Source organism: Prionailurus viverrinus, chromosome B2, assembly GCF_022837055.1.
Source record: "Prionailurus viverrinus isolate Anna chromosome B2, UM_Priviv_1.0, whole genome shotgun sequence".
NCBI lineage: Eukaryota > Metazoa > Chordata > Mammalia > Carnivora > Felidae > Prionailurus > Prionailurus viverrinus.
Genome location: NC_062565.1, coordinates 105,337,422 through 105,363,980, shown reverse-complemented (window position 1 = coordinate 105,363,980; position 26,559 = coordinate 105,337,422). Strand labels below are relative to the sequence as shown.

Genomic DNA, 26,559 nt, shown 5'->3' with positions numbered 1-26,559 from the left:
GATGCCTAGACAGATGACGATCTTGTCTCTGTGAAATAAAGTGTCATTTAATGAATCCGGAATGTACCCATCTACTTGTTTGGCCACTGAAATAAGTTGCCCTACAGCTTGACCATGTCTCAGACTTGAGTTTATTCAAGCTGCTATTTTTGGACAGACCATGTGATTTAAGAATACTATGAAGTAAGCCAAACAACAGTTGATTTTCCATCTGCCTCTCATTATCTAAGGTAATGTTTCCCAAACTGTGTCCTGTAGAACATCAGAAACCCAAATTGTTGATGCGTACTCCTTGGAAACAAACAAACAAACAAACAAACAAACAAACTTTTGTCTATTAAGTTTTGTTTCTTTACTATATGTAAGTAAAATATTAAATATATTTATACAATTATTTTTCTTACTCTATAATCAGCCTTTAAGAAATGCAGTGCCAGAGTGCTTGGGTGGCTCAGTCAGTTAAGGTTTCAACTTTTGATTTCAGCTCAGGTTATGATCTCATGGTTCCTGAGATCAACCCCATGTCAGGCTCTGCCCTGACAGCGTGGAGCTTGCTTGGGATTCTCTCTCTCTCTCAATGTCTCTTTGCCCCTCCCCTGCTCATTCTCTCTCTCTTTCTCTGTCTCTCTTTATATATATATACATATATGTATATATGTATATATATATATATATATATATATATAAACATTAAAAAAATAAAATGTTTTATCTCAATAAGTTTTAAAAATATTTGGTCTTTCTCAGTTGTTTTTATCAGTTGTTTTGCTGTATTGTGACATTTGTAAGACAATCAGTTTTTTTTTAAGTCTTTATAAGGCATAAAATCATGCTGAGGAGAGAAAACACAGTTCATATGACACAAAGAGGTATGTGACCAAGTGCTACAGTGAGTTTCAGAGATGAAGTCATAAAGAGCTCAGGGAAAGAAGTTATGTGGACGGATGTCATCAGTGAATGCTTTGAATAGAAAGCGTGATTTGAAAGAGGGCTTGAGGGTGCCTGGTGGCTCAGTGGGTTAAGCGTCTGACTCTTGGTTTCAGCTCAGGTCATGATCTCATGGTTTGTGAGTCTGAGCTCCATGTCAGGCTCTGGACTGCCAGTGTGGAGCCTGCTTGGGATTCTCTCTCTCTCCCTTTCTCTGCCCCTACTCTGAACTCTCTCCCCACCCCCCTCTCAAAATAAATAAACCTAAAAAAAAAAAAAGAAAGGGGGCTTGAAAGACAGAAAATTATGTGCACGTTCCTACATGTCTCACTAGTATGCCAAGAATGCAAGGCTATGATTGCTTTTTACCCAGGCCATTTCTCAGAGTGTGTTTGCAGCAAGCAACATGGAGAGGTGAAATAGTTCCCCTCTTGGACAAAGAGCAGGCTTGATTACTATTTGTTATACGATGGTGGTACCCCAAGCTCTGTGTTCTCTCAAGTAACATAATCCACTCAGTGTGATGGAATTTGGAGGTGATTAGGTCATAAGGGCAGAGAACTCATTAATGGGATTAGTGCCCTTATATAAGAGACTCCGGAGAGCTCCCTTGTGCCCTCTACCATGTGAGAAGACCCCTATCTATGAAACAGGAAATGGGCACCCACCCGACACGGAATTTGATGATATCTTAATCTTGGACTTCCCAGCCTCCAGAACTGTGAGAAATAAGTTTCTATTGCTCATAAGCCACCCAGTCTACAGTACTTTGTCTCCAGTGACTAAGCTGTTAATCATGGTATTATAAAGACTCCCACACACAGTAGGTATCCTCAATATATGTTTGGATGTTTCTTGAATGACTGAAAATGAATATATTAAGAAGATGATGGTGACCATGAGGGGATTGGTTAATGAGGCCCAAAACTTGACAAGGAGAATTACTTTAAAGTGATTTGCAGAGTTTTAAAAGCAATTTGTAATTATATAATTTCTTTTGAGTATATAAGCTCATTTATCCCCATTATTAATAATCTTATCAAACCAAGTTTTCTTAAATTAATATTCTCCTAGCAAAAAGAAATGAAAAAAAACTATCAAAAATGTACTAAAGGCACCATAAAAGAACTCATGTACATACTCACACACACACACTCATGTACACACACACACACATGCACACGCATGCACACATGCACACATACACATATACTTTTCACCTGACTTTAATTCCACAGTAACATATGCTATTAAGTCTTGGGCATCATTTTTCTAATTCCAGGGCATCCATAGTCTTTTTTTTAAATGTTTTTTAACGTTTTTATTTATTTTTGAGACGGAGACAGAGCATGAGCAGGGGAGGGGCAGAGAGAGAGGGAGACACAGAATCTGAAGCAGGCTCCAGGCTTTGAGCTGTCAGCACAGAGCCGGACGCGGGGCTCGACGTGGGGCTCGAACTCATGGACTGTGAGATCCTGACCTGAGCCAAAGTCAGACGCTTAACCAACTGAGCCACACAGGCGCCCCCAGGCCATCTATAGTCTAAAAGGGAGTATCACTTCCTCTTTTTGGAATCAGCATGTTCTTGCCTTCCATTGATTACCCCGGTGTATCCAATGGTCTTGCTCAGTAATCAACTGATTTAGGCTTTGTAGGGAATGTGTGAGGTGGTTATTCAGTTCATTTAGAGTAAAACCCAAAGCCCTTATTCTGGCCCAAATGCTTCTTATGATCTACTGGCTAACTTCTCACCCCTTCCAGTCTCTGCCCAAAGGTGACTTCTCAGTGAGGACAACAACTCTCTAAATTCCAGCACTTCTAATGCCTCTTAGAGTGTTCTCCTTTTTCTTTTTTTCCTCACGGTATTCTTCTCTTCCTTACCTTCAATTATTTGCTTATTTATTATCGTTACTGTTTGTTATCTCTCTCTCCCCTTAGAATGTAAGCCTCACAAAGTCAGGGTCTTTGCTGTTGGTTCACTGATGTATCCCAAGTACCTAGTACATGCTGGAAGCAAAGCAGGCACTAAATAAATATTTGTTAGTCTAAATGAGTGAATAATGAAATCATAGAAATCAATAGGAAATATTTGCCCAAATCAATCAATCAATATTGGGCAAATCAATCAATATTTGCCCAAATATTAAAAAATGGGCAAAAGGCTTAAATAGGCATTTCATAAAAGAGGATATCCAAATGACTAGTAAACCTAGGAAAAGATGCTGAAAACCTTTAATGGTTAGGGAGATGACAATTAAACACACAATGAGAAATACCATTACATACTCACTAGAGTGACAAACAATAAATAATTGGAAATACCAAGTGTGGCAGAGGTGAGAAGCAGTGGGAACCCTCATAGTAGCGTGCACTGGTATAACACTTACGGCAAACATTTGATATTATCTAGCAAACTGGAATATATACATGACCTCATGCTTTCATCTATTCCAGGAACACACGTTGAAGCAACACTTGCACATACCTACCAGAATTCAAATACAGGAACGGTCACTCCAGCATTGCTCACAAGCGCCGGAAATTGGGAGCAAACCAAATGTCCATCAGCAGTTAAATGGATAACCAGATTGTGGTATATTCAGGTAGCAGAATACTATCCAGCAATCAAGACAAATAAGTTGTTCTAGGCATACTATGGATGAATCTATCAAATAAAAGCAAAAAAGATGATAAAACAATTCGTAGAGAACCAATTAGAAAGTGATTTCACTCATACAAAGTTCCAAAACAGACAAAAATAAACATTAATAATTTAGGAATGCGCACATAGGTGGTAAAACTATAAATAAAAGTAATGTAATGAGGGCGCCAGGGTGGCTTAGTTAAGCATCTGACTTCAGTTCAGGTAATTATCTCACAGTTCATGAATTCAAGTCCCACATCGGGCTCTCTGCCATCAGCAGAGAGCTTGCTTCAGATCCTCTGTCCCCCTCTCTCTCTGCCCCTCCTCTGCTTGTTCTCTTTTCTCTCTCAAAACTAAATAAACTTAAAAAAAAAAAAAAAAAGTAAGAGAATGATCTCTCCTCGCGCCCCCGACCGCCTGCCGCCCACATTTAGGCAGAGAGAGTTGACCCTGTGAAGTGACACTCGGGCAGGTGTTTTCTGGGTTGCTGGAGATGTCCTCTCTCTTTCCCCTCTGTGGCGGTTACGTAGATGTTTACTGTGTAATTATTTTTTTAAATGGACACAAATGTTTCATATACTCTTCTCTGTTTGATAACCCACAATTTTTAAAATGACAATAAATTGCCCAATTTTATAGAGATTTCTTTCATTCAGAAATTTTTCATGTTTTATTCCTTGTGGCAAAGGATCTTGATAGACAATACCCCTTTTTTGATACAGGTCTCTTTCTTTAGATAAGAATATAATATCATCAGTTCCACAGCCCTTATATTGCAATTCACAGGAGATATTTCGTAAGGTGGCAATGAGGAGGAAGGGACAAAATAAGATCAACTACAGGCTTAGCTTTCAGGGCAGACCCAGTTTTGGACACATGGTAAGCACCCAATGGAAGCTTGCTGCTGACTAAATAGGCAGTGGTGGCTGGGGCTGACTCAGACAGGGAGTATTTCTCAATCTTTGTTTTAGGAAGAATTCTTTACAATAGGCCACCTGGTAGGTAAGATGTTGTGAAACTTAGGGTTCCCAGATGTTTTCCAGCCAGAGACATTTGTGGGGACATTGTGTAGACATCTGTCTACAAATGTAGACAGTTGTATATAATTCTGTTTGCAGATGCTCCCTCAGGACTTGCTTCTTTAGTTTGTAGAGCATTGATATTTTGATCTATGGCTTTGGATGCAGCAAAGAGATCATGCCTAATCTTATGAGGCTCTGTAAACTGTATCATCTTGCCTAACTCAACGCAGTGTGGAGTCATCTCTTAGAACAATATGGTTGTTTTGCAGCAAATATTATTAGCAGATGCTGTGTCTGAATCTCTTCTAAGCTGAAGCCTTTAGGGCAGCATAAAGCCAGGGTGATCATAAAGAATCAGTTGGTGAGCCAGCAAATAAATACAGTTGACCCGTGGACAACCAAATATGAACTGCACAGCTTGTACACAGATTTTTTCAGTACAGTATAATACAGTAAATGTATTTTCTCTTCCTTATGATTTTCTCACCTTATGATTTTCTTTACTCTAGATACAGTAAATAATACATGTAACATATAAAATGTGTGTTAATCAACTGTTTATGTTATCATGAATGCTTCCAGTCAACAATAGGCTATTCGTACTTAAGTTTTAGGGGAGTCAAGGGTTATACATGGATTTTTGACTGTACGAGGGTCAGCGCTTTGAAGCCCCAGTTGTTCAAGGATCAACTGTATACACCCAGTGGAGAAATGCTTCGTAAGCCCATGATGTGGCCTGTTTGTGGCTGGACTCCTAGGAGTAGTGTGTCCTACCAAATAGTGGTGACCATGTCCCCACCATGAAATAACTTCTGTGTCCTGATTCCTTATGTTTATTCAAAGTGGTCTCAGGTATCAAGAGTTGCCAAGTTCCTGGATGAGATGAAAAATAGTAGATGACATCTGCATCTTTTCTGCTCATAAGGGCACATGGGCTAAAAAGGGACAAAACTGGCCCAGTAATAAGGACAACAGGTGGCCACTCTGAACCACACTATCCAGACAGGCTCAGTCCACTAACTTTAGTTCTGCCTGCCATTGACTGTATGACCTTTGTCTAGTAATGTAACCACTCCAACCTTCAATTCCTCACTTGTACGTGTGAGTGATGTGTTTTGTGGGTACCCTACAACGTTGTAAAAATGAACTGAAGAGAAAGATATAAAACTTCCTGTTGACTGCAAAGCCCTACACCATTGTAAGGGTTCTTTTTAATCTTTTCTAACTACACAGTTAACATTTATTATTCATTACAAAAAACATCCAAAGATCAAAAACACATGAGGTTTTTGTTTGTTTGTTCGGGAGCGGGTTGTTTTTTTGTTTTTGTTTTTGTTTTTTGGTTTTATGTGGGTTTGTTTTTTTGTTTTTGTTTTTGTTTTGAGAGAGAGAGAGCAGGGGAGAGGGGCATAGAAAGAGAGAGAAAGAGAGAGAGAGAAAGAAAAAGAGAGAGAGAGAGAGAGAGAGAAAGAGAGAGGGAGAGAGAGAGAGAGAGAGAATCCCAAGTAGGCTCCAGTCTCAGCATGGAGCTCGATGGGGGCTCGATCCATGACTTAAGCCAAAATGAAGAATCAGACGCTCAACCGACTGAGCCACCCAGGTGCCCCCAAAACACATAAGACTTAAAGAAAAACTCCTCGGTCTTATTACTAGTCTTTAGAATTGACCAAATTTGACAATTTGTTGCTTATCTTTATGTACTTTATGAATGCATGTGTTTATATATGTGTAGGTGTACTTTTTTTTAACAAAAAAGGAAGCATAACTCTTTTCTAATTCTAAAAATTCTAATCAGCGGAATTTTTTATGAGAGAAACTGTTATATAGGGACATGGAACAATGATATTTAATGTGAAAAAGTTGCAGAACCACATTTATAATACGATAATATTTGTGTAGACACAGAGCCTATGGCTTCCTCTGGTAAAACTATATTGCAAAGGAATGAGGTAAGTGTACGTTTTACTTCACATAGTTCTCTATTGTTATCATTTTTTTCTTAAGCATATATACTTGAATGATAATTAATAAAGACTGTGCAAGAGGAAGTAAACAAAATGGAGACAATATACTATAAGTGCCCATGTTAGACCAGAGGGGGGGAAAGCATTGAAAGAGAAGAATATACAAAAGAAATGGGAAGATGAAACAAAGGAAGCAGAAATAAAAGTAAGGATGATACGATTTTCAAAATTATTCATTAGGGAATAGAAAATAAAACTGATCATGTAGTTTCTGCCACTAACCTTCTTATAATATAGACTCACTAACAGGATATTCGGTTCTGCTGACAAGTTCTTTTAAACGATCCTGTGCAACAAAGGGCAAATAGAGCCCAAGACAGAGATCATTTCAGAGAGGAAGAAGGGCTAAATAGGCCCAGTGCTCAATTCCTTTACAGTTTAAAGTTTTCATATTTTATTTTTTTCAAATGCACAAAACAGCCATAAATTTGGGAGATGTGCAGGAATGACAAGCTAATGTCCCCTGATATTGTCAAGCACCCGACTCTTGATTTCAGCTCAGGTCATGATCTCACAGTTCATGAGTTCGAGCCCCGTGTCGTGCAGAGCCTGCTTGGGATCCCCTCTTTCTCCCTCTCTCTCTGCCCCTTCCCCCTACCTCTCTTTCTCTCTCTCTCTCTCTCTCTCAAAAAGAAATAAACTTAAAAAAAATAATTTTGTGGGGTGCCTGGGTGACTCAGTTGGTTAAGCGTCGGACTTCGGCTCAGGTCATGATGTCACCGCTTGTGGGTTTGAGCCCCGCGTCGGGCTCTGTGCTGACGGCTCAGAGCCTGGAGCCTGCTTCGGATTCTGTGTCTCCCCCTTTCTCTCTGCCCCTCCCCCGCTCACACGCTCTCTGTCTCTCAAAAATAAATAAACATTAAAAAATAAATAATTTTGTCTACAGATACTGTGGCTCTCAATAAATGTTTGCCTTCTCTCCATCAACAGATCCTGTCATGTCTATGTTCAAAATTTACCTTGATTCTATCCACTTTTTCTATCTTCATCACGATCGACCCACTTCAAATTCACTCCTACCTATTTTCACTGCAGTGGCCTCCTGACGAGTCTTTCTGTTTCCATGTTGGCTCTGTGCCTTCCCCCATGCCATTCCTTTTTCCACAAGAAAATCAGAACAGTCTTCCTAAAATGCTCATGGGGTGAAAACCAAAACCCTTCGCATGAATTCGAGGACCCGCACCACCTGTCCCTTGCTCCTTTTTTCCAGTCACCTCTAACTAAGGCTTCCAGCTGCGCTCAGATCTTTCTCACCTCAGTCTTTGCCACGCTATTCCGCAAACTGAAACGCTCTTCCGTTCCTCAGGTTTCGGTTTCTCACAGAGTTCCCAGCCCCCTCCTGTACTCTAAATCAGGCCACAATTGGTATTTCTATATTTACTTGCATGCTATGGGTTTCATCTGACTTCCCTACACTGTCAAAACTGTACAATGACTATACAGGGGCTCAGAACATGATCCTTTCTACTTTTGTGCATATTTGAAATTTACCAAAATAAAGTTTTAAAATCTGCCCTCTGACCCTACAAACTCAAACCAACAGTTAGGCTTGCAATTGTCGTTTTCCGTATTTTGTATTTAAAAAAAATTGACTTTCCTGTTCATGATAATTTTTTGTTTGAGGAAAACACAACAAAACAGCAACTTAGTGACATAAAGGTTGAACTACTCACAGTTATGCTGATGAACAAGCAACCGTTTTAGGTCTTAGTCTCTTAAGAGAAAGAAGAGACAATCTCCCAAACGCCTCAACCACTTGACAGGTCATTTTCCAAGTCCCGTCGAGGGCCCAGGGAAAAGCCTACTTACTCGTCACTCGGCTAGAATTCAACACGTGGAATTTCGGCAAATCCAATGAAACAAGCATTCATTTTCAAGAGTCTCCGGGCTTTATATGCCCAGAAGCAGTGTGGGGCGGGGGCTTTAGAGCCAGGGAGGCCCATTTTATTTTAACAATTCTGCCTTCTTCCGGCCGGACAAACAACTCGATCTGGACTTGGTGTACTGGCTAAAAAGAGAGTAAGTAAGGTAGGACGGGAGCTGAACGGCCAGGCGCGGTATCCGACACAGAGCAGGTGCCTTCCCTCCTTTTCGTTCGTTTTACTGAAATTGTCGCCGGTCCAGCTTGTCGCCCGGGGTCCCGTGTCTGGGGCGAGGGCACCGGCCCGGCCGACCCCGCTCCCATCCTCCCAACCGCGTCCAGCGCCCGCGCCTGACCTGAGACTGGGCCTTGAGCTCCTTCAGGAGGTCCTGCGCGTCGGGCGCCCGGGCCTGGTGGCAGGGCGCCAGCGGCAGCTGGGCCTCGCAGGCGGCGTCGCGGCCCCGGCACAGCAGCCGCGCCAGTGGGGCGCTCCCGCTGGCCGCGCACTCGTAGAAGGCGCCTCCGAGCAGCGCCACGGCCACCCAGGTGAGCGGCGCGACGGCGGCGGTGGCGCTGAGCTGCACGCACACCAGGGCGGCCCGCAGCCGCGGCCCGCAGCCCCCGGGGCGGGCGCCGCGCGCGCAGCAGCCGGTCAGTAGGCGCCAGGTGCGCGCGCTCAGCACGTAGCCCAGCAGGAAGAGCGCCAGCGCGGGCACCAGCAGGAAGACCAGGCCGTACGGCAGGTTCCAGGCGGCGCTGCAGGGGCACTGGAACACCGCGACGGAGAACAGGCGCTCCCCGCCCGCCGTCAGGAGCGTCACCAGGCCGTAGCCCAGCGCGCGGGGATGCTGCAGGTGCAGGTTTAGCACCGCCTGAAACTTATCCATGGGCCTCGTGCCGTGGACGGGGCGCCCTGGACGGGGCCGGATGCTTCTGCCTCTTCACCGCCCTGCACTTTTCACTGCCCCGCGCTTGCAGTGGTTTGGGTGGACTGAGGTCTAGGGCTTCCCACTCTGCGAAGCAGCAGCTTCCGGACAGGGGGAAAGGGCCTCTCCGGGCTCCGGGCTCCGAGAGCTTTCGCTTTCTTATTTCAGGCAGAGCAGCTGTGGCCAACACACACCTTTGACGTCCGCAGGACCCCTGGTGACTTCTCTCTCGCAGTTCAGGAACCTGACTGAGGATAGACCCCATTCCATTGTTACCTTTGTTTTCCCCCAACTTATAAGAAACTAGGGGGCTTTCCTTGGCATCCTGATTCAATGCAGCTACCCAAATGAAAAGAATACATTGTATTTGGGCAGAAAGGAAAACACTCCATCTTCCCTTATTGCAGCCACCCTACTTAGTTCCTAAGCCAACTCCAAGTCAGATCAAATGATTACGAAAAAACCTGGTCATTTACAGGAAACATTACTCAAGGACAAATTTTCTAGTTTCTCTTTCATAAGCGAAATCACCACAAAGCCCAGCTCAAGTTCGGGTACCTCCGTGATCTTCTGTTCCCCTCCTGTTCTCCTTCTGGACAGAATCACCAGCATAATTCACACGGACTTCTCTGATCTCCCACAGGTCGTTAGACTGGATATATTGTATTGACTTCTGCCTCCTTTATCCCCCCAGGTATGTGCTAGCATTGGCAGTACTTTGACAAATGTCCAATTTTTACTCAGTGACCACCAAGGTGATCAGAGGTGGGTGGTGAGGCAGCGGAGACATGGTTATTCGGAAAACACTGATTGAACCCCCAAAATTCCAACTGCTGCCACATCCAACTAACATGTTGTTTCCTCCACCTTTCTCAAAAAGCAGCATTGCTCTGACTCAAACTGTCACCATTTCGGTGAAATTGAGCCATTTTGGTTTGTGGCTGCAGAGTGAGGTGAGAGGTGCTTGAAAGAACATAGGCTTTGGAGTCGGGTGTATCGTGTCTGTGCGTGTATTTAATAAGTGCACCCCTCTGAGACTCTGCATCCCCATTTGTAAAAGCAGAATAGTCCTCACTTTTCAAGATTGTTGAGACAAGTAAATTGAGTAGCATATGTAAAACACCTTTATATATAAGGTGTGCCCATTAAATGAATGTTTTTTTTTTAATTTTTTTAATGTTTATTTATTTTTGAGAGAGAGAGACAGAGCATGAGTGGGGGGAGGGTCAGGGAGAGAGGGAGACACAGAATCTGAAGCAGGCTCCAGGCTCTGAGCTGTCAGCACAGAGCCCATCGCGGGGCTCGAACTCATGAACTGTGAGATCATGACCTGAGCTGAAGTTGGACGCTTAACCTACTGAGCCACCCAGGCACCCCGAATGAATGTTTAATGTGAGGGATTGCCTCTTATATCGCAACGCTGGGAAGAGACAACAAATAACTGTGTTGTACATGATTTAAGAATGCATATTAGGGGCGCCTGGGTGGCGCAGTCGGTTGGGCGTCCGACTTCAGCCAGGTCACGATCTCGCGGTCCGTGGGTTCGAGCCCCGCGTCGGGCTCTGGGCTGAGGGCTCAGAGCCTGGAGCCTGTTTCTGATTCTGTGTCTCCCTCTCTCTCTGCCCCTCCCCCGTTCATGCTCTGTCTCTCTCTGTCCCAAAAATAAATAAAAAATGTTGAAAAAAAAATTAAAAAAAAAAAAGAATGCATATTAATGCTCAGTTTTAGACCAAGGATTGTATTCAGTGAGTCGATGATCCTCTCTTGCCTTAGGAGAATTGCTGTGCTCTTTGAGGTCCACCTCACTACAAGGAGGGTATTTGGTTATGGAGTCTGGGTGGACAGGTCATAGTGAACTGGTTACTGTCAGCACCTGTCCACCAGGTTTGCCTTATTCACCTGGGAAGAGTAAGTAGGCTAAAGAACCATGTGGACTGTTAGAGCATGGAAAAGAAATGTATTATTCTTGTCTTAGTCCAGCGTGCCTTCTTAGCAACCTCCCAGTACCAGTGCCTGGCCCCAAATCACCATTCCCTAGCATTTTGATGAAAAGCTGTCCTCTCTGTGTGAGTCTTAAGAAGCTACCCCCAGATCAGAGTCTAAATTGTCATGCAGGACAGTTGGGGACCATTTCTCTGAGATTAAACCAGGTACTGCTGGGCTCCCTGTAAACTTGCAGCAAAAGTCCGTATTTGAGGCACATCGCTTCTTCTATGACTATCATCTCTTTATTCCTACATCTCAAAAAAATTTTTTTTTTCTCTCCCGTTGTCCTTCAGGTGATTCTGCCCTTTTACTGCTAGACTCTTCTTCACTCCCACCACACGTCTCCTAAAGATGTTGCCTTCCCCCTCCTCGCTTTCCATATATCACCATGAACAAATTCTTTTATATACACCTTTATGCAGATGGCTTTATCCAAATCTCCCTTAACTGTAACCAAACTAAAATGTGCCCGCTCTGTCCTCTTGAGTGAGGTTTATTTTATTCTCCCACATTTCTCAAAACAAGGAGGAGGGTTGGCTGGCATTCTCCCAGCACAATGTCCAAACCCAGGCTTTCCTGTCATCTTCTAATACTTTATTCTCCACTGGGAGTCAAGCTATTCAGCACAACTTCCTCCCCCACTTCACTCCTGCCACCCGTGCTCATTCCCTGCATTTATCAAGACTTTCGCATCTGGTGACAGCCTTCCTCGTCTCCCTAGCTCCTGTTATTTAGTCAAGGATTTGGTTTCATATCTTTTTAGTTATGGAAACTTTCATTTTGCCAGTCCCCTATCCGTCGAATTTGTTTATTAACAGTTTATTTGTTCATTTGTTCATTCAGTCGCTCATCTAAAATGTGTAATAAGCCCCCATGATACGATAGGAACTTATAAAAGTGCCTGGTATTATTGGGTACAACAAGGAATAACACAAATAGATACCCTCCTTTCATTGAGCTTGTATTAGTGAGAAGATATACAGAGGAGGCAAGTCTCAAGGGTATGCAAATAATTAAAATGGAATCATGTAGTAGAGAGTCTCCTGAAAAAGCCTTTGTAAGGGGAGGACATTTAAGGGTCCATCTGAATGACCAAGGCTCTGGGGTTCAAGGGATCTTGGCATTCTGTGGTTGGAAAGAAAGCCAGAGTGATGGGACATTAAAGGTGAAAAGGAAGTTGGCACATTTTGAGGGCAGAGGTGCAGGTGAATGGTTGGGTTTAGGGGCTTTATAGACCAGAGTATGTGGTTGAGAACCCTGCCCCTGAAACTCATTACAGACTGAGCTGCTTCCTGACTGATTATCCTATCAGCTTGTGTCTCCAAACACTACCTCCTGGGGTTGCCACCGTACTCCCCAACTCTGCACTTATTACAGGTTACCGTAATTGTGAGTCTGGGTTCTGCCTGCCAGTCTGAATTTTCTCCCAGAACCAGCAGATGAGTCTAGTACCCTGATATCTATCCCTGCCATCTCTGGAGCAGCGGGTGGTTCTAGTTCTGAGTCTATTGAAGATGGTTCAGCCCTTTATACCCAGCTCCGTTTGGAGAAAATATTGCTGAGAAGTTCAGTGTTTAGTGGAAATAGAGTAACAGCCTAATGGTGTGGAGAGGATTCAAGAATTTTCTCTTGAAAGTAGACTAAATAATATTTGAAAGACCTTTACACTTTGGGCAATCTGTAATTTAACACCAATTTACTTTAGCTTTTAAAAAATGCATGAGAGATTCTCATGGTAAGCATGTTGGAAAACCAATGGTTATGGGGTTTGTTTTGTCTTGTTTTAACTGTCATACTTTCTTTCTCAGCACTTTCATTACCACTGTCAGGAATGGGTTTCAGAAACCACAAAAAATTTCATGGAAGAGACAGGAAAAGAAACTCTTGAAAGAATTTCACACTGAATGGAAAAGTTCCTTCTAGTCGTCTTCGAGTGAGCTAGTTCTCAAACATTATTCTCTGTAGTCTTCCTGAGAACTCAGACTACTGGTATGTCCCTGCTTGGAATATGACTGCTGGATTCTAGCAATGTGTTGATCCCGGCCCCAAGACCCGCCCACGAAAGTAAAGTCAAATCAAAATGTGTCTATATTTTAAGTATCCACCATGTACAAGACAAAACTTTAGATGCCAAAAATAACACGTAAATTTAGAAAAATCTGACAATCTTAGAGAATACCTTTCTGTGAGCTGTAATTTATGGATTTATTATTTATGTTATGTATTTGAAAATCTTAACCTGATATTATCTGAAGATTTTTGAATGTTTATAAAAGTTCTTCCAGTGGAAGTTTAAAGCCGAAGGAGGGAAAGATCATACCCTTCTCCAGACACAGGATGTCGTTTGTTAAATGGCAATCCCATGACGGTTCAAGTAACCTTTTTACGGATTATTTTCTCTTTTTCTTAGCATGAATTTTCTAAACCTGTCACAAAATTTTAAGTATTGACTGATTCACACACTAAGAATACTTTTTTTTTTTTTTTTTTTTTTTTTTTTTTACAAAAGATGATTATTTTAACCCTGAGGACCTAGATGTGGCCAGTCTTTGCTGGGACCACTGTCGTCATCGTCATCGTCACCATCTAACACCGTAAGTCTATTAAAGGTTGTAGTTTTCCTGCCGTGGTTCTTAGAACCTATGTCTATTAAGGATTTTGGCAAATTAAATTATGTTTTTCCCTCGACTCAAATTATTTCACAGGTGATTTTACTGTGTGCTAGAGTTTCATGGTCAGTGGCCACTTACTTACACTTTGCTTCATCCCGAGCCTCAGTTCCCCTGCCGTGCCGATTTGGTTTACCAGTTTGCGAACTATGATGAAAGGTTTGGATTTCCAAAGATAATAATGGTGAATCGCAAATAAGATTAAAGGACAAGAATAAAGAAGAAAAGTAATTTAATAGGAGGAAATTTGGGTTTCTTCAAATTATAAATAACATTATCGCAAAGTCTCAAAAAAATTTACGTTAATGGAGAACTTAAAAAGTGTTGTGGAAGGTCTTTCCTAAAAGAATATATCACATGAGGGGCACCTGGCTGGCTCAATTGGTAGAGCATGCTACTCTTGATCTGAGGGTCATGAGTTTAAGCCCCACATTGGGTATAGAGATTACTTAAAAATAATAAGATAGATAAGATAAAAAATAAGTCACATGAAATACGCCACATATTGAAAACACTCACATCTATGCAAATGGGATACAAAGTAAGTACACATGATTGAGGTAGATCTGTATGTGCTAGTATGGTGAAAAGGCAGAGTTGACATGTTAATTGGAAAAGGTAAACCAAAATTCTGCCCGTCATACATTTGTGTAAAAAAAGAAAAGAAAAAGAAAATGTATATATGTCCCTTGCAGATGTGTACGCTATTCTGCAAGATTAAAAAATACTGTCAAGGGATGCCTTGATGCCTCAGTTGGTTAAACATCTGACTGGGGCTCAGGTCATGATCTCACGGCTCGTGGGTTTGAGCCGCACATGGGGCTCTGGGCGATCAGCACAGAGCTCGCTTCAGACCCTCTGTCCCCTTCTCTCTCTGCCCCTCCCCACATCTCTCTCTCTGTCTCTCTCTCTCTCTCTCTCTCTCTCTCAAAAATAAATAAACATTAAAAAAATACTGTCAAATGTTTATCTCTGAGAAGTAATGGAGAGGGTTGGGAATGAATGCAGGGAGAGAGATTGGTTGTATATCTTTCTTCACTGTTTGCCTTCTAAAAACATGCATATGTTTCTTCTACAATTAAAAAACACTAACATGAAATGTCTTGATCTAATGGAGAATCTCTGAGGAGCAAGTCTGGAAAGAGGCTTTTTCACAGGCTCTTCTTTGTCCTTCCTTCTCTGTACACAGGGCTTTTATCAAGGGTTGCTCCCTGAGCCTGGATGCCAATCATTCACCTCTCCCTGGCAAAAGTAATAAATCATAGCGAGAAACTGACTGCTTTTGAAGAATATAGAAGATAAAGAAACTGAGTGCTTGAGAACTGGAAGGTGGCAAAAAGCAGCAGGAGGCGAAGAGGAAAAGATCAAGTGGAAAGGTTGGGATTGGGTGACATTTGTCCAAATTCTGAGGGAAACGAGGGAAACATTTGTCCAAATTCTGTCTCCTTCAGAGAGGGCTTCAGCTCTACTCTGTAGAGTCTTCTATGTATCCATTACTGTCACAGAAACAAGGCAGAGAGGAAAGCCAGGTGGTAAAGAAAGAAGGTGGGTGAGAGTTTAGATTGTGGAGCTTTTGAAGGGCAATAGGGAGTTCAGCTTCCAGCAGTTTAGAAACCACTATTGCTTCTTTTAAATGTTGATCCAGACAAGTTTTTCCTGGGTTTCCAGGAGCTACCTGTTTTGGTCTAGCTTCCTTAAAAACCATGTATGTACGGGGGGAATCCAGAAAACCAATAGTGTTTGGTGAGTTAAGATATTGTTTAATGGAGGCTGGGAACTGCTCCTAACTGAGCAACAGATTTAAGGAAAGAGAAGTGATTCCTAGTAACAAGAATTCCAATTTATCCCAGGATCTCTTTCCTGGGGGGCTATTATCAAGTTGCAAGAACAGTAAGAAAAGAAATACCATTAAAGCACTACTCTCTTTCCGTGGAAGGAGGAGGAAGTTGGGGCAGATATTAGCACTCTGGGAATTGATTACTGAATTGAAATGGCTTCTCATCTGTACACACTGACAGATAATCTTCAGGGATACTAGAAAACCAGGTTGGAGGGACACCACTGTCTTTTAGATGGAGTCTTGGCTTCTTCCCAGGAACCCCACACTCTCCTTGCTCCAGCTCTGGGAGCTGCGCACTCTGCTCCTATAGGAAGCAACTCTCTCCTCTTTAGGGATTGCTTTTCAATGATGAACATATAGATCATCTTCTCTGTGTCTACATTCTTCTACTAGGCAGCATTTGCATCTTGGGAAAGTTTGGGTAATACCATAATATCCTGTCTCCAAGACATTTTCTGTTCCTTCTTTCTGTTCATTATAGACAGTGATGTGATCAGAATATGTCCCCCAAAATTCATACATTGAAACCCCAACCCCCAAAAGTGATGGTATTAGTAAGTAGGGCCATTCTGAGGTGTTTAAGTCATGAGAGTTTTTAAGAGTAGGATTAGTGCTCTTATAAAAGAGGCTCCAGAAAGATCCCTCGCTCCTGAGGGGTGGGGATCTCCCAATAGCTATTAAATACTTCAGTGAATTCTTGTGGTGCACTTTACTGTACGGGGACAAGTACATGTAATCTTTCCATTTGCCAGAAGGAAAGGAATGATCATTAGTTCTACTATAGGCTACTCTTTTGTTTCACTCCTCTTCCCACTCCCGAACTCACAAACCTTCTTTCCACCCCTTCTAACCGCCCCCCCCCCCCCCCCGCCACAATAAAAACACAAAGAACAAAAAAGCAGAAGTCCAAACATGGAGCTCACAGTCCAGAGTTTGGGTAGTGCATGGTAGTCTCTACATTAGGTCTTCATGTGGCCCTTCTTGGGATACAGACCCCTGAACTCACAGTAATAGATTAATCTGTCCCTCCACAGACAATGTAGAGTGGAGGAACAGGGCCAGAACAACCACAAGAAATACTCCATTCTGAAAGGGAAAAATGGAAGCCAGAAGCAGGCACTGATTGACCTCTTATGTTTCTGGGCAAATACCAGAAAGGCCTCTACCCAAAACAAGGCTGTGTTCCTTGAATCTCGACTCTACCCTCTGGAGAGTCTTCTTATGTTACTGTCCTTGGCCACATATTCAATGAGTATATGCTCTTCTGGGAGCAGACTAGTGTTCTTAGTTCATGTGCTACTTGTACAATGTTGGAAGACCACAAGTCCAGTTGGGTTTTTGATTCCTTTGACTGTAAATGTCTCCCCAAATTATTTAGTAAGCTTCTTGTCTCTGATTTCAGTAAAATATATTTGCCAATACCGTTACTCACAGTTCTTTTCAAAACATAGTTCTCAGATATACTATATGCTTTTGCTTTCTTGCCCCATTCTCTCTCTTCTTCCCTCTGCCCCCACTAATTTGTACATACCTGTCTTTTTCTCTTGCCAGTACAGGTACTCTGAGTAAACATGAGACTATGGTTTTCTGTGGGAAAGCTACACCTTTATTTTGATCTTTCTGTGGCTCTTTGCCAATTGAATACCTTAATTTTATCTTTGCGCCAAAGTTCTGAACTTATTGAGAGGTATTGCCAATAGGTGTAGAAGCCACACTTAATTTGGCCTTTCCATGAGTTTATTTTAATGGACTTGGTCTTCCAAGGCTTCCCCAAATTCTCTCTTTGAGTTTGGCGTCTAAAACCTGTCAGGTTTTCCGTTTTTGCAAGTCCTCATTTTTCTGAAATATTTCTATTCCTTGTTATTTCTTCTTACAAATCAACCAGTTCTTTCTTAAGGTCATAAAGTCTTGCCAAAATGTAGCCAGCAGCAATCAACACACACTAGAAACATTGTTTTCTCATTTTTTCTCCTAGAGCCACATTTTCTTTAGCTATATATATATATATATATATATATATATATATATATATATAATCTTTCCAAATTAATGCAGAAGTTCATTTTATCAGCAACCAAATAAGAACTGTGGCCTCACTGGCCTCCATTATCAGCTTCTATGCTGTTCACCACTGGCTTGCTAAACTAACACCACAAATTTTAGGAAGGGAAGTGAAACTTTTTCAAGCAATCTAACAATAAGACATAGAAAAAGTTACTTCCTTTTGGTTGTTGTCTACAGCTGAAGTAAAAAAGAAAAATGCCTCCCTTATTTCATCCTCTTCTGTTTGGGTTTGGGAAGACAGGGGAACAATGGGGCAGATAGTGAGGACGATGACAAATGATTTTTATCATGGAAGTGCCCCACGTCAAATACCAATATTTGGTCCAAACTGTCATAAGGCTCCACCAAACTGCAAGGGAAAGGGGGAGTATGGTCCTCTCCTGTGCCTTAAAGGTGAACAGAACTGCACAAACATGAATGTGTGAGGTCTACCGTGCGTTACACGATCAGTTTTTCTAAATCCCCCCATCCACCCCTGAATCTTTTTAAGCCTCCTATTTGTTTTCTTATTACATATGACAGTTTTATCATCTTTTATTTGCTGCTTACCATTTTTTCCATCTCCCCAACTAGATTATAGGTTTCGTGACGGCGAGATCTAACTCCTCTTTGGTTACACAAGTCTTAGCACAGTACCCAGGACATTATAGGTGTTTAAAAATGTCTGTGGGTATAAGGAGTGAATCAATGGATGAATGAACGAATGAATGGGAAGCAGACTTGGATTTTTCTCTTCTCTTACTGCAGAGTCACCACCACGTGTACTTTGCTCAGCTCGGAACTTGAACCCTTCTACAGAGATCACGTCTGTCTGAGCCTCTTGAATCGCCAACCTTGTGATAAACAATAGGTAAACGTATCCAGGGAGAAACAGGGCAACACCAAGGAGACAACAGGGCCATAGGACAGGTTCCAGGTACAGCTGAAGGGCCATCTGGACACCCACTCCCACCCACTTTCATCAGAGTCACCAAGCACAGTGGGGGGTCGGGGTGGAGCCACAGGCACTGACAGAGTAGTGACTCCCCCACAACTTCCTCCTTCCTGCCCAGCTCAGCCTGTTTACTCAGCAGACTTGTCTGGTGTAAAGCTCTCATCTTCCTCACAACAGGCCCATTTCTCCAGCACCTTCCCATACCACACATAGCTGTATTTCTTAAGGGAGGGATTTTTCTTTTTACATTAGCTGTAGACAGCAACCAAAGGTAAATAACAATTTGTCTATATTTTATTATTCGATTCCTCAGAGAGGTTTCACTTCCTTTCTTGGGAGCAATGAGCCAAGCATGAATAGGTTTTGTGGACACTAAGTCTCAAGTTTGACTGTGACTCCACTTTGGCACTCTACCTGACCTTCTCCGGTAGTGCCGGGCACCTGCCTTACCTTATTAAGTTAATTAAAGTTTGGCTACTAATGACACTCTTCTGGTTCTCCTCCTAACTTGGTGGCTGTCCATCTAAGTGTCCTTCCCAGGCTCCTCCTCCAATCATTAATATTGGTAGTCGCTAGAATTCAATCCTTTCCACATACACTTCCCAAATAATCTCCTTTTGGTGCACCACTAGCTAGATGTGTGACCTTGGGCAAGTTATTGGCCTCTGTGTGCCTCAGTTCTTTCATCTGTGAAATGAAAATAATAGTATTATGTGCCTCCTTGGGTTGTTGTGAGATTACATGGGTTGATATAAGTAACATTCTTTTTTTGAATTTTAATGAAGTTTTTAATTTTAATTCCAGTGTAGTTAACATACAGTGTTCTATTAGTTTCAGTTGTATGACACAGTAATTCAGTAATTCTATACACTACTCAATACTTATCATGATAAGGGTACTCTTAATCCTCATCACCTATTTCACTCATCTCCCCACCCACCTCCCATCTGGTAACCATCTGTTTGTTCCCTATAGTTAAGGGTCTGTTGCTTGGGGTACCTGAGTGGCTCAGTTGATTAAGTGTCTCACTCTTGGTTTTAGCTCAGGTCATAATCTCATGACTCGCGAATTCAAGTCCCACATCGGGCTCTGTGCTGACAGCACAGAGCCTGCTTGGGATTCTCTGTCTCCCTCTCTGCCCCTCCTACCCCCTCTCACACTCTCTCTCTGTCTCAAAAATAAATAAACATTTTTTAAAAACTGAGTCTGTTTCTCGGTTTGTCTCTCTCCCTTTTTCCTTTGTTCATTTGTTTTGTTTCTTAAATTTCATGAGTGAAATCATAGGGTATTCGTCTTTCTCTGACTGACTTATTTCTCTCAGTATAATACTCTTTAACTCCATCCATGTCATTGCAAATGGCAAGATTTCATTCTTTTTTTATGGCTGAATAATATATATTCTATTGTATATAAATATATCACCTCTTCTTTATCCATTCATCTATCAGTGGACACTCGGGCCACTTCCATAATTTGGTTATGGTAAATAATGCTGCAATAAACACAGGGGTGTATATATCCTTTCAAATTAGGTTTTCATATTCTTTGGGTAAATACTTAGTAGCATGATTACTGGATCACAGTGTAGTCCTATTTTTAAATTTTTGAGGAAACTCCATACTGTTTTCCACAGTGGCTGTACCAGTTTGCATTCCCACCAACGTGCACAAGAGTTTCTTTTTCTCCACATCCTCACCAACACTTGTTGTTTCTTGAGATACATGTAACGTTCTCAGACTAGTGCCAGCCACATGGTAAATGCTCAGAACGTGCTGTCAATTACTTGTTACTCTCTTTTCCCATGGCTTTGACAACCAACTGTATGTCACCATTGCCAAATCCCCATCTCCAGTCCTCCCCTTTCCTAAGTTCTCTATGGGTATTTCTGATTTCCTATAGCAGACATTTTTGCTTATGTCCAGCAATCATCTCAAACCCAAAATAGAACTCATTTTCCCCCAAAACTTACTTTTCCTCCAGAATTCTGATGTCACTTAAGGATATCAATCAGTCTTTCAAGCTGGAAAACTGAGGGTCACCTGTAAGTGCCACTCCATTTCCTGTGCAGCTCAGTGCTGCCCCAGGACCGTCCCTCATATTGGACCTCTTCTCCACCCTCACTGAAAGTGAACCAGGCCCTTATTCCCTCACTCCACTCTAGCTGATGCCACACAGTCCTATCAGACAGAGTTAACTTCCTGAAAGAAATCTGACTTAGGCTGGAGAAACTGTTGTGCACATGTGAAAAGTACAAAGTACAAAAGCTCATAGCAGTATTGTTTGTATTAGGAAAAACTGGTTTAAAAAATGTCAATAAGTATCCAACAGCGTCACACAGGAGAAATTGCAAAAATATTCGAACAGGAGAATGCTATACAGCAGCGTAAATAAATGCTGACACAGCGACAACCAACAAGGATGCATGTTAAAAACATTATGTTGTTGGGCTGTCTGCGTGGCTCAGTCAGTCAGTTAAACATCTGAGTTCGGTTCAGGTCATGATCTCGCAGATCGTGAGTTCAAACCCCATGTCCGCCTCTGTGCTGACAGCTCAGAGCCTGGAGACTGCTTCAGGTTCTGTGTCTCCCTCTCTCTCTGCCCCTCCTCCCCCCCTCAAGAAGTAAATATTAACAAAAAAATATTTTTAAAAAAACATTATGTTGAGCAAGAAAAATCAAACACAAAGAAAAATTTAAGTATGACTCCATTTATAAAAAGTTCACAGTTAAAATGAAATTTTATTTTCTGAGGATGTTTATAAAAGTCATGAAACAGCAAAGAAAAAGAAAGTGTTGAGGAAGAATCACAGACACAGTGATTACTGTCTTTGGGGCTTGAATGGGATTATGACTGGGATAGAAAGAAGGGGGAGTGTTCACAAAGTTATATTTCTATACCAGGGTGAGGGGCACAGAAGTATTTGCTTTATAACTATGCTTTATACAGTATATTTCTTTTACTAGTTTTCTGACTGTGGCTTATGTTTCTTAACTTATCAGGCAGAAAAAGAAACAAATACAGTCACATTATTTTCTGGTTGAATATCCTCAATATTCCCATTGTCAAGAGGACAAGTTCTGTATTCCCAACTATATGGGATCTCTTCCCAGTCCTGCTCCAGACATCTCTGTCCCCTCCATCCCGTGCACCCCAGTTTCCCACAGCGCTGCCCCCTACATTACCTGTACTGACTTATCACAGTGTTCCTCAGTTGTGTGTCTTTTCATCAGCTCTGCTTGCTGCTTGGAATGCCATTTCTCTGTTCTTCACCTGGCAAACTACTCTCCTCCTTTAATACTTCGTCCAATGTCATGTTTTCATGGAGGCTATCCTTAAAACCCCCAAGTGGAGTTAGTAGTTCTGTTTCCTTGCTCCACACTATTAAATAAATAAATAAATAAATAAATAAGTCTGCAACAGTCCTTACGGTGCCTACTGCAGCAATCCTTTCCAGAATTCTGTCTCCCCTACTAATCTGGGAGCTCCCAGAGGGCCAGGGCCTCTTCGTATTCATCACTGTGTCACTGAGCAAAGTCAGTCGTTGCCTGTCCAGTGCTCTTCTCACTCCTGAGGGAGCTCTCACCACACCACATATTAGCTGCCTCTCTTCACTTGGCTGTCTCCATTGATCATACAATTTTTGTGAGAATTGAAGTGAGATAGTGGAAAGAACCCAGCACAGTACTTAGGTCATTTTGGTTTTACAGTTAAATTTTATAAAAGATTTTTTTTTAGCAGTGGTGACTCAGAAATGTGCTAGAGGGCGCTAGTTCACTGCCATAATAGGCTCTTAGGCTCTATGGGGTGTTAACGTTTGACTTGATCATCTAACAGAGAATCAAAGACAGTTTAGTAAACAAATTATCAGCCATCTTTATTCAGGGAAATAAATGAATACAGTTCAAAAATTTAAGTCTGCAACTTGCTTGAAATTATTTGGGGGAAGAACAATCCAACAGCTGGATTGATGGCATCATAAACTTGTTTTCATCCCTGTTTTGTTTATTCTCCCCAACCAAGGGTTGGTCTAACTTACAGTTGGAAATGTCAAAGCAGGCAATGTTGGTTTTGGTGACGCCTTCACCTGCACCAAAGTGAAGAAATGCCAAGCAAGGTGACTCCTTAACTGTGAAATGAAAGGATTGGACTAGATCATCTGCAGGGTCCCTTTCAACTCTAACATTTTGTAATCCACAATTCTGGTTCTGGAAGGAAACAGGCATGATCTCCAGAAATTACAAACATTCAACCAAAAAGTGCCAAAATTCAATCAAAAGTGAAAAAACAAATAATTCTTTAAATCTTCCAAAACAGGAAGATAAAACAAAACAAAACAAAAAACAGTTTCATTCTTTCCTTTCATTGAACGCTGGGGCGTGTGAGCATCCCCAAAGGCAAGGGAATTAAAAGCAAAAATGAATTACTGGGACCTTATGAAGATAAAAAGCTTCTGCACAGCAAAGGAAACAAACAACAAAACTAAAAGGCAACCAATGGAATGGGAAAAGATATTTGCAAATGACATATCGGACAAAGGGCTAGTATCCAAAATCTATAAAGAGCTCACCAAACTCCACACCCGAAAAACAAATAACCCAGTGAAGAAATGGGTAGAAAACATGAATAGACACTTCTCTAAAGAAGACATCTGGATGGCCAACAGGCACATGAAAAGATGCTCAACGTCGCTCCTCATCAGGGAAATAAAAATCAAAACCACACTCAGATATCACCTCACGCCAGTCAGAGTGGCCAAAATGAACAAATCAGGAGACTATAGACGATGGAGAGGATGTGGAGAAACGGGAACTCTCTTGCACTGTTGGTGGGAATAAAAACTGGTGCAGCCACTCTGGAAAACAGTGTGGAGGTTCCTCAGAAAATTAAAAATAGACCTACCCTATGACCCAGCAATAGCACTGCTAGGAATTTACCCAAGGGATACAGGAGTAATGATGCATAGGGGCACTTGTACCCCAATGTTTATAGCAGCACTCTCAACAATAGCCAAATTGTGGAAAGAGCCTAAATGTCCATCAACTGATGAATGGATAAAGAAATTGTGGTTTATATACACAATGGAGTACTACATGGCAATGAGAAAGAACGAAATATGGCCCTTTGTAGCAACGTGGATGGAACTGGAGAGTGTGATGCTAAGTGAAATAAGCTATACAGAGAAAGAGAGATACCATATGTTTTCACTCTTATGTGGATCCTGAGAAACTTAACAGAAACCCATGGGGGAGGGGAAGGAAAAAAAAAAAAAAAAGAGGTTAGAGCAGGAGAGAGCCAAAGCATAAGAGACTGTTAAAAACTGAGAACAAACTGAGGGTTGATGGGGGGTGGGAGGGATGGGAGGGTGGGTGATGGGTATTGAGGAGGGCACCTTTTGGGATGAGCACTGGGTGTTGTATGGAAACCAATTTGACAATAAATTTCGTATATTGAAAAAAAATAAAAATAAATAAAAATTAAAAAATTAAAAAAAATAAAAAGCAGTGTGAGTAACAAGTGATTGGCTGTCTCAAAGATGTATTGATTGTGAAGTATTTTCTAGCTTCTTTTATATCTCCACACCTGTTAATAATTATTTCAGACAAATATTTGTCTTTTTTTTTTAAATTTTTTTTTTCAACGTTTATTTTTATTTTTGGGACAGAGACAGAGCATGAACGGGGGAGGGGCAGAGAGAGAGGGAGACACAGAATCTGAAACAGGCTTCAGGCTCTGAGCCATCAGCCCTGAGCCTGACGTGGGGCTCGAACTCCCGGACCGCGAGATAGTGACCTGGCTGAAGTCGGACGCTTAACTGACTGCGCCACCCAGGCGCCCCCAAATATTTGTCTTTAAGAGAGGGAGATGAGGTAGACTTCTTTTATATAAAGTATTAGCCAGCCAATATAAGCCAGCATTATAGTTTTATGATGACTTCATTCATTTCAAACAACCTGAAAAACCCACAAACATTTATGAGTAAGAGCAAAATCCAGATAACAATATTAAGGGATGAATATGAAGAAATCAGTAAATAGTTTGTTTTTATGTTTATGAAGCATTGCTACTTCATAAGAATCAAAGTGACTCGCAGTTTGGGTGTAAGATAAAACCAGAAACAAAAAGCAGAAGTCTGATTTTGCACTGATGATATATCTGATGCCCTGTGTAAGCCGTGATGCAGAATCTTAAACTACGACAAATAGTTGTAATTTCTAGAATATGGGGTTGTCTTTTAGAGGACAAGCCAGGCTGGGACCCGAGAAGGTAACGGGGTAAAAATACTGCTCTGGTGGGCAGCGAGGTGCAGGTTCAGAAGGGCATTCATTACAGTGTTGCTGAAGCATGGGGAAAATCGAACTGTGGCAGAAGATGAGAAAGAGCCCAAGACTGAGCCAGAAGTCAAGAAGAGTAAGGCAGGAGCAAAGGAAAATGGAAAAAAGGCAGCAGGAGAGGGGGAGTCCTGTACAAGGACCCCCATCCCCACAGATGGGAAAACCTTGCCCAGTGGCAAATCGGACACGTTCAAGATCTGCACCTGGAATGTGGGTGGGCTTCAAGTCTGGATTAAGAAGAAAGGTTGAGACTGGGTAAAGGAAGAAGCCCCAGATATCCTGTGCCTCCACCAGACCAAATGTTCAGAGAACAAACTACCAGCTGAACTTCAAGAGCTGCCTGAGCTATCCCATCAGTACTGGTCAGCGGCGTGAGACAAGGAAGGTACGGTGGCGTGGTCCTGCCCTCCCACCAGTGCCCACTCAAAGTCTCCAAGGGCATCGGTGAGGAGGAGCATGATCAGGAAGGCTGAGTGACTGGCTGAATTGGACACCTCTGTGCTGGTAACAGCCTAGGGACCTAACCCAGGCAAGGTCTAATGCATCTGGAGTACCAGCCACGCAGGGGGGAAGCCTTTCACAACTTCCTGAAGGGCTTGGCTGCCCGTGAGCCCCTTGGGCTATGTGCGGCCTCACTGTGGCTCAGGAAGAAATGGACCTTTAAAACCCCAAGAGAAACAAAAAGAATGCTGGCTTCTCTCCCCAAGAGCATCAAGACTTTGGGGGAATTGCTACAGGCCGTACCACTGACTGACAGTTTGGGGCACCTCTGGACCTACATGATGAATGCCTACCAAAGTGTTGGTTGGCAATCTTGATTACATTTTTTGTTGTGTCACTCTCTGTTACCTTGCACTGTGTGACAGCAAGTTCTGTTCCACAATCCTGGGCTGTGACCAGTGTCCCATCACCCTATACCTAGCACTTTGACACCTTCCCTAAATTAAGCCTGGGAAGTAAGTTCCCCAAGCTAGCCTTAAAACTTAACACCCATCCCCAACTTCTTGAAAAACTGCTCTCTGAAGAGGGGTGCCTGCGTGGCTCAGTCGGTTAAGCACCGGGCTCTTAATTTCCACTCAGGTCATGATCTCCTAGTTTGTGAGTTTTGGCCCCGTGTGGGGCTCTGTGCTGACAGTGGGAAGCCTGCTTGGGATTCTCTCTCGTGCATATGCTCGCTCTCTCTCTCTCTCTCTAAATAAACTTAAAAAAAAAAACAAACCCGCTCTCTGGAGAAATCTGCACTGTATTTCCCTTCTAAAAATGTGAATCCTTCAACCAGGCTCTTAGTGATACTCAGGTTTCCTTTAAACCCAAAAGTTCTCTCTATTTT

The 26,559-nt window shown here is 42.3% G+C and overlaps 2 protein-coding genes, 1 long non-coding RNA gene and 1 pseudogene across 5 annotated transcripts in view; 2 read left to right on the top strand and 2 right to left on the bottom strand.

Moving 5' to 3' along the window:
* Nucleotides 1–9,419, bottom strand: part of CALHM6 (calcium homeostasis modulator family member 6) — a 33,421-nt gene extending 24,002 nt beyond the window's left edge. Inside the window, exons 1-2 of one of the 2 annotated variants that reach the window (XM_047860758.1) lie at nt 8,291–9,419; nt 3,417–3,592 (exon numbers count right to left, since the gene is read on the bottom strand). In XM_047860758.1, the coding sequence (XP_047716714.1) occupies nt 8,718–9,365 (648 nt within the window). In that variant the 5' untranslated portion in view covers nt 9,366–9,419 and the 3' untranslated portion in view covers nt 3,417–3,592; nt 8,291–8,717. The remainder of the gene's footprint in view (nt 1–3,416; nt 3,593–8,290) is intronic. The other variant, XM_047860759.1, reaches the window with a different exon arrangement.
* Nucleotides 9,420–9,804: 385 nt separating this feature from the next.
* Nucleotides 9,805–19,882, top strand: LOC125166745 (uncharacterized). 2 transcript variants are annotated; one of them, XR_007152521.1, is made up of 5 exons: nt 9,805–10,098; nt 13,199–13,379; nt 13,900–13,984; nt 15,249–15,435; nt 18,711–19,882. It is a non-coding gene; the product is annotated as an uncharacterized LOC125166745 (long non-coding RNA). The 2 variants fall into 2 exon arrangements; XR_007152520.1 differs by having other exon boundaries at nt 13,199–13,454.
* A 2,270-nt stretch (nt 19,883–22,152) lies between these two features.
* The window catches only part of DSE (dermatan sulfate epimerase), a 99,953-nt gene continuing 95,546 nt past the window's right edge, over nt 22,153–26,559 (bottom strand). Inside the window, exon 6 of the mRNA XM_047860753.1 lies at nt 22,153–22,275. Within this exon, the coding sequence (XP_047716709.1) occupies nt 22,230–22,275 (46 nt within the window). The 3' untranslated portion in view covers nt 22,153–22,229. The remainder of the gene's footprint in view (nt 22,276–26,559) is intronic.
* On the top strand, nt 24,907–26,159 carry LOC125165558 (DNA-(apurinic or apyrimidinic site) endonuclease-like; annotated as a pseudogene).